This window comes from Halyomorpha halys, unplaced genomic scaffold (genome assembly GCF_000696795.3).
Source record: "Halyomorpha halys isolate HHAL.00 unplaced genomic scaffold, Hhal_1.1 Scaffold1549.1, whole genome shotgun sequence".
Lineage (NCBI taxonomy): Eukaryota > Metazoa > Arthropoda > Insecta > Hemiptera > Pentatomidae > Halyomorpha > Halyomorpha halys.
In genome coordinates this window covers 54,895-68,284 of record NW_027116341.1, presented here as the reverse complement: position 1 = coordinate 68,284, position 13,390 = coordinate 54,895, and the positions used below count along the sequence as shown (strand labels likewise).

The following is a 13,390-nucleotide window of genomic DNA, read 5'->3' as shown; positions in this document are numbered from 1 at the left end:
GAGGTCTGGGGATAGGAATGGGAGGTCTGGGGATAGGAATGGGAGGTCTGGGGATAGGAATGGGAGGTCTGGGGATAGGAATGGGAGATCTAGGGATAGGAATGGGAGGCCTGAGGCGCCTGACGTCGAGACTGCTGGTTCCTTGTGACTTCAGAATATGGTTGCGGTCTTCTGTATTCCTGGCGATGATGGTCTGGGACGGTTGAGACAGAAGGTTGTTGCTGGTTGAGTTTAGTTGAATTTTTCTCCAATTCTGGAAAAGTTGCTAAATTCCAAACTTCATGAGGTACCTGTCCACTTTTCTCAGGAGTTTTTAATGCACTATTATAGATCTATTTATTTTAACACTTTATTTATTGATACATATTACAATCTGTTTATGAATGATCATATTTATACTAAAATAATATAAAATAAGAATGAAAAATAAATAAATGAATGAAAAAAAAAGAAAAGAAAAGTACATAAAAACAAATAAAATCTCTCTTAAAATATATACAAACAGAAGGTCAACATAGTCAAACTATGTGCATGAAAAATAAAATTAAAAAAATAAAAGAAACTAGTCACATTTACACTGTTATATACAATATTTACACAATCGACCTGAGGATCTCTGAGCCCACTCTATCTCCCACGTGTGAGGGCTAGAGCAGAGCTTAAAAGAGCCCCTGCGCATCCCTCTCGTCACTTCACGGGTAATGAGCCAGTGGAGGCTGAGCAAGTGCGAGAATGAAAATTAATAAAAAATAAAGTAAAGAAAGTAGTAATTAGGGAATTAGTCTTTGTTATCTTGCTCTTTGTTCTTAGCCCTTATAAAGACTAGAAATTCTGGCCGAAACACGTTGGTACTATTAAATAAGTTTTTCAATTTAATTGTGTTATTTTCTGATCCCACCTCAACTATCTTCTCCTCATAACATATATGTCTAATACTTTTTTCTAGTTCTTCTTTATTTGTAATTTGAACTTATGGAGTTGAGCTCTGGGGCTCCACCAAACCATCAAATTCCGCCCGCATCCAATCCTTACAATGCAGAATCCTACGTAAAATCCTTGATGATCCTTATTACGTTACAAATAAACTCATTCACAAAGACCTTAACATCCTATTCGTTGCAGATTTTACCCAAAACAGATATGCGTCTTTTCATTCCAAACTCTTTAACCATCCTAACCCATTAATTCTTAATATTTCATCCTTAACAATCCCTGATAATCCTCCGAGGCGTCTGAAAAGAAGATGGCGGGGACCTTCTAATTTAAATTAATGTTTGAAGTACCACCAATGGGTGGTTCCTTCCTAAGATTTTCAAGTGTATATGAAACATACAACATATTTATCTATTGTATTATTTTGTATAGTTGTAAATTACATTAAATAAATTTAAAAAAAAAAATTAATATCTTGTAACATCTCCGTAGGAGTAGTACTTTTTAGGATATGTGCAAAATATATATTCATAGGCTAATATCATAAAAACCACTACTCTTAGGAAGATACGTGTCATGAACTGTTGTATAGTAAGCTAAATTACCTTTATTATGAGTTCTGCCAGACATATGTACGTCTTCTGGTTCCATAAATATATTTAAAAAAAAACAAAAACAAATGTTTTATCCGATTATTTTCTGAATTATATTTTTTATATTTCTCTTTTATCTACTTTTTATTTGTTATTATTTCATTTTTTATTATATGTTTAATAATGATGAGAAGATAGTTGACCGTGGATATTATATATGAGGAGAAGATGGTTAAGGCTGCGGTAAGTAAATAACACAAATAATTTTAAATAACTTATTTAATAGTGCCAACATTTCGGCCAGAATTTGTAGCCTTCGTCAGGGCTAAGAACAAAGAGCAAGATAACTAATGAATAAAAAAATATACAGAATGATTAAAGTAAATAATTGAACAGAATGAAAATTAATAAAAATAAAGTAATGAATGTAGTGTAAAATAAAACCTATATATAGGTAATTAGTCTTTGTTATCTTACTCTTTGCTCTTAGCCCTGATGAAAGCTAGAAATTCTGGCCGAAATGTTGGCACTATTAAATAAGTATTTTCAACTTATTTGTGTTATTTTCAGACCGCACCCCAACCATCTTCTCCTCATGAAATATATGTCTAATACTTTTTTATATATTTTATTCTTTTTATATTCTCCTTTATTTATACTTTTGACTGTAAATCTTACTTTATTTAATTAATTTTGTTCATTTTCGTATTAAATTTCACATATTTTACATCATTTTTAACTACCCCATAATTTATTTTTATTTCATGTTATTCTCTTTAATCTGTTACTTAATTTTATTATTTGTGTCTTTTTTTAGTCCTGATGAAGCCCTACAACGTGACTACAAACAAAAAAAAGATAATGTTGAGGTCATGATATTTTATAGTTCTTTGTGTATTAGTTGTTAGTCCTATTGAAGCCCTGAGAAGTGGGACGAAACGTTAGTGTATAATAAATAGTTCTTTGTACTATGTTAAGCTACCTTCTTCTTGTACAGCCACCCGGTATTATATTATTAGGTAATTGTTCCTATACTTGATTACATCCTTACCCTTGCAGACAGTCCGAAGACTCAGCTTCTTTTCTAACGACGTCGAGGACACTGTCGACTAACTCTGCACCTTCTGTGTAATGCCCTTTGGCCCAGTTATTTCCTGCGCCAGACTGACCAAAAACGAAGTTGTCCGGGCGGAAGATCTGCCCGAAGGGGCCTGATCTGACTGAGTCCATGGTTCCTGAAAAAATAAAATAATATTTAATGAGGTCGTAATATCGGGCATGCACTCTTGACATGTAATTTAATCTATACTAACACACAGAGTTAAGCAGTAGTTAACTATTTGTATTTATCTACAGGCAGAAGTAGTTGGAAAGTATTTGCAAATACAACTTTCGGTACTTTGTAGTTGTTGTTGTTGTTGTTTGCTGGGGCTTTAGGGCGTAAAACCCTGAGGTCATAAACGCCCATGTTTTGCACTTTATAATTCTATTTTAAGATTTGATACTCCTTCAATAATTACGAAAAAAATTAAATAATTACTTATTTTAGAATTATTTAGTACGTATAAAAAAATTTCGGGATTAAATCTTATTCAAAAGGCCATTCCTTTTTAAGCAAACCAAAACCATTTCCAGGTTCTTTTGGTCATCATTCAGAGCATCCGATACACTCGGTCCCACTCCCAATCTATTTAAGTTCATGGAATAGAAATGACATTCTTTAAATATCTGACAGAATGGCCGCCAGTTCATTTCCAGCGATCCCCACGTGACCCGGAACCCATTTAAAGTAAACAGTTTTTCCCAAGTTTTCGAGCATTTTGATATAATTGTGAACTTTTATGATTGCCGGGTGAGTATATCGGGTAAATGATCTTCATGGCTTTTAGTGAACTTAAAGAGTCGGTAATGATAACTAAGTATGCGTCACTGTGAAGTGGAGTGCTGAGGCTATTGCATGTAATTCAGCTGTATATACACTGCATAATTTATGCAGTTTTATTTTATGGGTTACGTACTACGTCAGTAGGTGACGTACTACCTTTGGGAAATCGGGATAATTGGGAGCATTCTATTTGGTAGCCTGTGTATAGCATGGAGGATTGAGGATTTTCGGTATACACAGAGGTATTTCTTTAAAGAACTAAAAGAAAGGTACCTTGTAATTTACACAGCTCCTTTTTACAACTACAGTTGTTGTAACTTTTTAAAAATATTTATTATCATCACATCAAACAATCAGATGACAACAAAGTATCATATATATAGGGTGTTTTTTTAAGCCCGATAGAACTTGAAATTGTAAAAAATAACACAAAAAATTAAATTGTAATCAAAATTTTTTTTTTATTCGAAAGATCAATACGTGACATTAACATTTGAAAATGATTTCGGGCATATGGGCACCGCGGCTGTTCTTGACGAAGCGCATTCTGGACGTCCAATTTTGGGCCACTTTTTCGAGCACTGCTGGCCGTATGTCACGAATAACACGAACAATGCTGGCCTCCAAGGCGTCAATTGTTGCTGGATTATCAGCATAAACCAGTGACTTCACGTAGCCCCACAGGAAATAATCGAGAGGTGTCAAATCGCACGACCATATGCGGCAATTTTGCTTATTAACAAACCCGTTAAGCCAAAAATGCGCCTCATCGCTGAACACAATTTTACAGAATGCGCTTCGTCAAGAACAGCCGCGGTGCCCATATGCCCGAAATCATTTTCAAATGTTAATGTCACGTATTGATCTTTCGAATAAAAAAAAAATTTTGATTACAATTTAATTTTTTGTGTTATTTTTTACAATTTCAAGTTCTATCGGGCTTAAAAAAAGACCCTATAGATGATTGGCCTTAAGTCAATTTGAAGGAGATGGTCAGTCCAGAAAAAATAAAAAATAATATTAACTTAAGAAAAAGTAAAATAAAAAATTTAGTATAGTAATAATTGCATTTTTTTTGACAGAAAATAAATAAATAATTTTTTTTTTGGTCCTTCTTGACCACAGCCCTGTCTTTCAAAATTTGTTTATATTTCAAAACTTTAATGTAACAAAAAAACTTTGTAACCATATTTATAAAATAGGCTTTTACATTTTTTTTTTATTCATTTTGAAAATTACATCAAACATGGTCAAATCACACCAGTACCGAAATAACACAAAAATGAAAGGCATAAGTGAATTTTATTGATCGAGAGTACTACAATTTATAAGATAGATCAGTGCGATATGAATTGTTCTCTGGTAATAAATCCATTAACAGTCATTAAAATGAAAACGAAAACAAATAAAAACAATAATAATTTAACAAAAATAAATGTCCGGGTGGCGATCGTTAGAGGTATCAACTAGTAAAAGAAACCTATTTATTTTCAGGAATATATTTATATTATATTATATTGATTACTTTTTTTTCACTTCTTTATAGCTTTTTTACACCTGAACAACTCTTCTGCCCTTTTAAAAATCTAAAAAGTTTTTTGAGATTGAGCCAAAATCTTAGTAATTGTTCATATTTTTTCGTACCTTAAAGTTAATTTGTGGACATTTGTCATTTATAAATATAATGATAAGATGGGAATATCAATAATAACTTGAAATAAAAATAATTTTTTTAATTGAAATAACTGGATTTAGGCAAATATTATTTTTAAAAAGCAAAAATGAAAGCTAAAAAAAGAAGCTGATTAATAAAATAATTAGGACTTAAACTCTGTTGGGAATATATATGAATGATTTTTAATCTTATAGGATAAATGTTCATAAATTAACAATAAGGTAAAAAAAAAAATATATGGACAATTAAGATTTTTGGCTCAATCTCAAAAAGATGGGCGTGTAAGGTTGTTGGGCTTAGTAACGAGTGGATCCCGCAAATGTTAATAAACCTGAACCGACGGGTAAACGTCCGAGGAGTAGATGGGAGGATTTCGTCAAAACTGATTTAGTAGAATTGGACTTGGTGGGGCATTACTGAAAGGATATATGTAAAAATCTATTGGTAGTATCAACATTGAACCTTCGGATTCGTTAGGCCTTCATTACTAATATTATTATATATGATATGGGGGGGGGGGCTATATATATATGGGGCGAAATGTTGGCACAAAATGAATAGTATATTACTATTGGAGTTTGGCTTTAGAAAGCTGACTGACGCCAGCGAAAAGAAGATAGTTCTGCCGTCGGATTCGAGGGCAGCACTGCTGGCAATAGCGTCTGGACTCGGATAATGTTGGAATTCTCGCAAAATCTCCCAATTCTCAAAGTATTGGTGATGCGATGGATTTCAGCTCATTGTCGTTTACATGTGGATCGAGCAGGCGGATCGGCTTGCACGGTTAGAGGCTAGACAACCACATCCACTCTTTCCTATCTCCATGGACATGGCGAAAGAAATGGCCCGAAGCACTAATGCTGAAAGATCAGAGGAGAATGTGGGGGCAAGAACTAGGCAGCATTGCTAGACCCTAAGATTTTACCAAGAGCGGTGATAGTGGCGTAGTTAAGGTTGGCCATTGGACATGACTATCTGCGGCAACACCTGAAGAGGATAGGAATGGCTGAGTTTTCAGACTGCGTCCTGTTTTGAAGATGGTGAGATGTCCGCCGATCACATATTTACATATACGGCAACGGCGGACTTAATTTCAGACAGGAGTTATATGAATATAGCTGAAGTATACTGGGTTGTACGAAATAAAATGCGAGAAATGTCTTCTTTGGTATAGGAAAAAAATTTGAGTTTGTTTTGAATGCACCCGGAACATCTTTTATTTATTTTTTACTTACGATATCCATGATTGACGTACCTGGTTCCAAATCAACACATACCGCCCTCGGTACGTATTTTCCACCCGTGGCTTCGTTATAGTAAACATTAATCCTCTCGAGCTGCAGATCGGAGTCGCCGTGGTAGGTCCCAGTCGGATCGATGCCATGTTCGTCGGAGATGACTTCCCAGAACTTGGCCCCAACTTGGTTTCCGCATTGTCCTGCTTGGATATGGCAGATTTCTCGCATTTTTAGAGTTTATCAAATCTGAAAAAACATATATTTTAAAAAAAATAATTTCAGTTTTATTTTCACTAATAAACCTTTAAAAAATACATTTCGAAACTATAAATTAGAAAATTTTAAATAAATTATGTTTAAAAGTTTTTTTTTCTAAGCCTTAAGGATGTGAGGGATTGATCGAATTATTTGTCTGCACTTGATACATTTTAAAAGAGGACGGAGGAAAGGAAATATGATGGATACAAAAAACGGCCCTGTTTCTACTACCTGACGGCGAAACTTATCAGTTGTCTTGTCAGTAGTACGTTAGTAGTCTTCCGTGAAGTCTGTGTTCGCTACCTTCGAGGGCCTATTGGTAATAATATCTCAAATCGTTTATTAGGTTATCAACATCTAAATATTTATCTCTGAAAAATTATTTCGTTTCAACAATAGTGTATTCCATCAGACAACATTGAAAAATCATCAATAATATTTACCTATATATCGATGTAGTCAGTTGAAAATGCCTCCAAGCTTTCAAAATATATTTTACTTTGTGAGTTATTATTGAAATTGAACAATTTAAATACTTACATAACAGTCCTCCAATTAAATTGTTAAACATATGATATAAATTCAATATATTATCAACTGGATTGAATTATTTGTCGATTAATGTTTTATTTTATTAATAATTGTTCTGTGGATTAGGTACTTTCCCCAAACTATCTTTTAATTCTCTTATTTTCTTTATATAGTAATTTTCATGTTACTAAATTCCATAATGATCCTTTATATTACATATACTCTCTGAGGCTGCTCAGCGTTCATCTATTGATTTCTTTGTATTATTTTAAAGGGACTCGTCCCAGAATAAATAAAGTATTATTTTTATTATTATTATACTTGACAAGAAAAATCACCGAAGAGGTAATGTCATTGGGAGATTGGATTGAGCCACTTCAACTCGGTATACAAATAGTTAGGCAGTTATCTCACCCTAATTTTTGATTACTTTAATGAAAAGTATGTATAATTAATAGTCAAAATTGATGAGTCTGCCAAGTATAGGTAGGGGGAATAAAAAATAGTGGCTGTTACAAAACTTTAAAAAAACATTTTTTTCATTCGGAGCTCTATATCTTAAAAACTACCTACAACAATAGAAAACCTAAGAGAACAATAGTAAATTTGCTGAAATATTAGCCCTAAGAGAGCTATTTACGTCTAATATTTCTCGAGATATAGCTTTTTACAAATCAAAATTTCTACTGAAAGATTACTAGTTTGTTAATTTATTTTGAGAAATCTATATCTCAGGAACTATGTGACGTACAGATGTCTATTAGCACTCAAATTAAAGCTAGTTTAATGAGCTATAAAGTAGTATAAGCCGTTTATTTTCGTAGGAATAGTAGTTGTCATGATATTTGCTAAAATAAATTGATTTATAGTTGTTCGGGCAATAAGTTTGATTTATGAAAAACTCTATTTCAGAAACCATTGGACGTACAGATATCTGCCAGCACTCAAATTAAAGTTAGTTAAATTTACTATAAAATATTAAATAATGTTTATCTTTGTAGGAGCAGTAGTTTTGATGATATTTGACAAAATAAACTCACAAAATGTTAATTTTTATTTGTTCGTATAAAATGTTGGATTTTTAAAAAAATATATCTCCAGATAAGAGGCACCTATGTCTGCCAGCACTCAAAATAAAGGAAATTTAACTTACTATAAAGTAGTTTATGACACTTATCTTCGTAGGGGGAGTAGTTTTTATGATATTCAAATATGGATATAAATTTGGAAAATGAAAATTTGTTCGAAGAACTTTAAGTCAATTTATTTTAGCACATTTCATGAAAACTACTACGAAAATAAACGGCATAAACTACTTTATAGCTCATTAAACAAGCTTTAATTTGAGTGCTAATAGACATCTATATGTCATAAGGTTTTTGAGATATAGATTTTTCAAAATAAATTCACTAACTACTGATCTTTCAGTACGTCCCAAACATTTTTATGAAATTTTGTTTTTTAAAAAGCTATATTTCTAGAACTATTTAACGTAAATAACTCTTTTAGGGCTCATATTTTAGCAAATTTGTGCTTCTTTAAATGATGTTATCTTAGGTTTTCTAGTGTTGTTGGTAGTTTCTATGATATAGAGCTCCGAATGAAAAATTAATTTTTTTGTTGCTTGAAACAGCCGCCATTTTTTATTCCCCTTAAAATTGGCAGACTCATCAATTTTGACTAGTGATTATACAAAGTTTTCATTAAAGTAATAAAAAATTGGGGTGAGAGAACTGCCTTTTTTTCTTCCCCTCTCTTGTACTATAAGACTAAAGAATCATAATTGAAGTGGGGAGAAAGGAGAGAGGAGCTTACGGGGGTATTCTGAAGAATGGAATCATTGAATTGTTTAAGTTAAGTTATGGATTTGTATGTGATCTGGATAGAGGTGTTGGTCGAAGGTGACTCCAAATTTTTTTATTGTGGAGTGGAATTGAATCGGTTACTTGTTAAGGGATAGTAAGGAAAGGAATATAGTAGGGGCTTGGAACCAATTAGAATGGTCCATGCGTTAACCTTATCTATATCTTCTTGTATCTTTTAGATGGCCTCAAGTACTTCTGAGGGATGGTAGGATATTCAAAGTGGAAGATCGTCGCCGTATAAGTGGTATTGTGAGTGATTGGAATCAGAGAGATCGTTAATGTAAATGAAGAAAAGAGTCGATGAAAGTGATGTTCTAGCTTTTCCTCCCTTTGGAGTGTAAAAATCTGTCACTGGAGGTATTTTGAAAGTACAATTATGTCAATAACACATTTTTGAAAATAAATTCACAAGGAACCACTGAAGATATTAGACACAATCCAGATCCACGAGTGGCTGTTCAGGGATATTGTTTTTTTTTTAATCACGAATTAATAAAATTGGGAAGGTTATAGTTATTGGATCTTTTCATTGTTACAGGTTATGATTGATATCATTCTTAATTTATGATAGAAGCTCTTTAAATTTTCGGATACAATTCAAGTAATCTGTTTAGATACTATTAAATAGAATATCTTTATTTCATTTTAAAACCGATGCTTAGGTATGTTGACAATTTGGTATTATTGGGTGAGGGCAAAAAAAACTATAAAACTTTTTTTTTTTTAAATATTTATTTATTGCTATTTACAACTGTACATTATGATACATTTAGTAAATCTGATATAAGTTAAATTGGATTGTTATAGGCGTGTAGAGAAACTACCCATTGGTAGCACTCTAATGACATTTTACATTAACTGGTCTCGTGGCCATCTTCTTTTCAGGCGCCTCGGAGGATTGTCAGGAATGGAAGAGGATGCAAGATTAGAAAATAAGGGGTTTGAGTGGTTAGAGAGTTTATAATGAAGGAGTGATATCTGGTTAGGGCTAGATCGGTTACATTGGGGACATTAAGGTCTTTATGGATGGTTTTATTAGGATTGAATACGAGAGGAATTCGAAGGTTTAGCGGAAACCCAAAGCTCAACACCAGATGTCCAGATTGGCCTTATTACAGTCATGTAGATCAGTCTTTTGTAATGTGTTGGGAGTTTAGACCGTTTGTCTAGTAAGTGCTGTAATAGTCGAAATCGACGTGGAGTTTCCTGTCTTTTCAGTCTTGTGTGAGGATTCCAGGTTAATCGCTTGTCCAAATGTAGTCCAAGGTAGCGGATCTGTTCGACAGGGGTAAGAGTAACATCGTTAAATGAAACTTTAGGGCAGTCAGTAGGTTTACGACGAAGGGTAAAGGTGATTTAATGGGATTTGTTGGAATTTATCTTAATCCTCCAATTAACTATAAAACTAAACGGAACTACATAGATAAATTCTAGTAAGGTCTCGAAATAAATACGGATAAAACAAATTTCTGCGATATAGATACATTTGAACTAGTAGTTAGGTTTAAGTATTTTAGGCTCTATAGTAACAAAAATTATTTATAACAAATTAAAAGCGGGAACACTTGTTATTTTTAAATTTACTCACGCATTATGCCAAAAAACTTAAGATGCGAAAAGTGACCTCATACACTAAAGAAAGAACAGCGCCTTAAGGTTTTTAAAAATAAAGTATTACGTAAAATATTCGAATCGAAAATGCGTTGACTGGAGAATTTAAAGGGCTTTAAAACGCTGCATTGAGGAACTGTATCTGGTAAATGCAATTCATGTTACAGCATTGAAGCGTATGGCTATCTTACGCTCCAAATAATAATAAACACTGAACGGAAAGTTTACTCTTCCGAGGGGTATTCCGAAACGTAGATGGGAGAATTGCGTCTAAAGTTATTTAGTAGAATTGGATTTGGAAAGGCATTACTTAATGGATGTATATAGAAAATCGCTTTCTGATTCCAATCGCTGGTGGTATCGGGATCGAACTTTCAGGTTCGTTAGGCCTTAATTGTTATTATATTCATTGTATACAATTCAGGCTATAGCATTGGGACGTATAAGTTTGTGGGACATTGTAAGCCCAGGACTTAGTTAAGTGAGAATTAGTAATTAGCATTTTAGGACTTCTATATTAAATAAATACTAAATAAAACGTCTGAGGTGTATGCTGAAACGTAGATGGGAGGATTTTCTTAAGATAGATGTATTTAGAGAGTATTTGTTTTAACAAATAGATCATAATCGTACACACAATGGGCGTATCCAGCAAGGGGAAGAAGGGGGCAGTCCCCCCCCCCAGAAGTGAAAAATATTAGTAATTTAATATAAATTAAATTTTTTTCTCAAGTAAATAATTGCAATAATTATTAAAGCACCGCTATAATTTTTTTAAGTGTTGGTTTTGTTCGCCTTTTCCGTGCTGAAATGTCGCAACCTGAACCCAGGGTGCCCCAGTAGTTTTGATCCTGGGCACGCCCTTGGTGCACACAATTAAAATATACCGCTCTAAACAAACTATTTATGTTACTGGTCTATCGTGATGACATAAGCTTGTTTTGAAATATAAAGATTATGTACTCACCGCCTCTCTACCAAAATGTTTTTGGAATCGGATGGACTTTTGAAATCCTTGGTAGATACGTTTGTTTTAAAACAATGAAAATATAAAGTTTTCTATGGACAATCTAATATAAAAACTTTGGACTGCCAACGCCGTATGATATTTATTTAAGTTTATTCATATGATCGATATATTATAATAATTATTTCTGAGATTATTTTTGGTACGATTGTTTTATTTAATGATGTTGCTTCGTTCTGCTTCCAATTTTTTCTACTTAAACAAAGTAAAATTAATAAATACGATGTCAGTATCTTTTCCTTGTGATCAAACGGTACCCGACTTCCTCCACAAGTCAATAACTTGCAAGATCTTTGATTGGACGGACACAGGCAGGGGTTTTGTATTTTAACCAATTTTTTTTTGGTCAGTATCAGTTAACGAATACTTTGCAAAAATGTTTGATAATACTATGGTATAAAGTTTACCTCTCCTTGGGAGTCCTTAATAATAATAATATTTTATTTATTCTGGAACGAGTCACTCTAGAATAATACAGAGAAATCAATAGATGAAGGCTGAGCAGCCTCAGAGATACTTAAACAAAAAATACAAAGAAATATAAACAGTCATTATAAAAAATAATTATAGGTTACTTTCTCACTTTTATCAGTTGAACAAAAAAAAAAAAAATGAATAAATAAAAAAGAGAAAAGAAAATGATGTAAAAATAATTAAGAATGATATAATAGTTAAGATACATATTTACAATTATATTAATTTACAATTTTATGGGGTCTGAATGGAATAGGAAATGATTGAACAGGCGGGATTTAAAGGTAGGGAGGGTATTGGAGCGACGGATGTTGGAAGGGATGGTGTTCCATAAGGATGAGGCTCGGATAATGAACGATCTATCGAAAGCAGCGGTTCGGTGGGCCCTTGTGTATAAATCTGAAGACAAGGAACGGGTATTGCGGGAACGAATAGAGGATTTGAATTGAAGGAGCTCGGAGATGTAAAGAGGGCTCTTCATGTTGGCCAAGCCATGGCGAACTCGAACATGCGCGAGCTTGTGGATGGGTGGCTTGTACGAGTTGGCCTAAGCTCGTTGCCGATCCGTCGAGAGTCGGTTTTTGGACACAGATCAAAGGGGTTCTTGAGAGGGCTCGTGTAGCATCTCCACCATTATTCTTTGTCTAGTTGGAACTGAGAGCTGTTAGGAGGTTGTAGTTATTTTTTATAAGTTTTATATTTAATCTTATTTATTTATATTTAATTTCCTTTAATTTTCTTTTTTTGTAATAGAAATAATATAATCCCAGTGCAATGGCTGAAACCACTTATCGTCCGCCATGCTTGCCTTTCTGAATAACACTGACAGGTGGATGGCCCGCTCTTTGTTTACCGAGCATTTGTACAAGCCTCCGATTCGTGGCGAGCGGCCAACATGTGGATCCGCCTTAAGAAGGACGGCGGGATTGGATGACTTGGAAGATGAAGGATGCCAGGAAATACGACGTTAGGAAGGATAAAGCCTCTTCAACTCTGCATAAAAACGGGAAACAGAGGCGTCCCTAGGGACCCCGAAGATGAATCGAACACAGGAATCCTTAGTCCTACTATCCCAGATTTTTCAAAATGGCCACCGTAAATTTTTAGATTTATTGCCAATAATTACAAAGGTATTACTAGTAGCTGAAATATCATTGTAAATTGTAATGTTGCATTTATGAGCTTCAATTTGACCCACAATACAGTTCTATATCCCTCTATATACAAAAGAGAGCTGTCGAATTTTTGTCCTCGATAAACTTTAGGGGTATTCATGATCTTTGGTTTAACATGTTAAAGC

General features: G+C 33.6%; 1 protein-coding gene across 3 annotated transcripts in view; it reads right to left on the bottom strand.

Annotated features, from left to right (window-relative positions):
- Window positions 1-11,701, bottom strand: part of LOC106690012 (tubulin beta-4B chain) — a 14,770-nt gene extending 3,069 nt beyond the window's left edge. The window contains exons 1-3 of one of the 3 annotated variants that reach the window (XM_067053143.1): window positions 11,557-11,701; window positions 6,342-6,570; window positions 2,578-2,761 (exon numbers count right to left, since the gene is read on the bottom strand). In XM_067053143.1, the coding sequence (XP_066909244.1) occupies window positions 2,578-2,761; window positions 6,342-6,552 (395 nt within the window). In that variant the 5' untranslated portion in view covers window positions 6,553-6,570; window positions 11,557-11,701. Of the gene's footprint in view, window positions 1-2,577; window positions 2,762-6,341; window positions 6,571-7,025; window positions 7,146-11,556 lie in introns of those variants that run through there. The other 2 variants (XM_067053142.1, XM_067053144.1) reach the window with 2 other exon arrangements.
- Window positions 11,702-13,390: the final 1,689 nt, after the last annotated feature.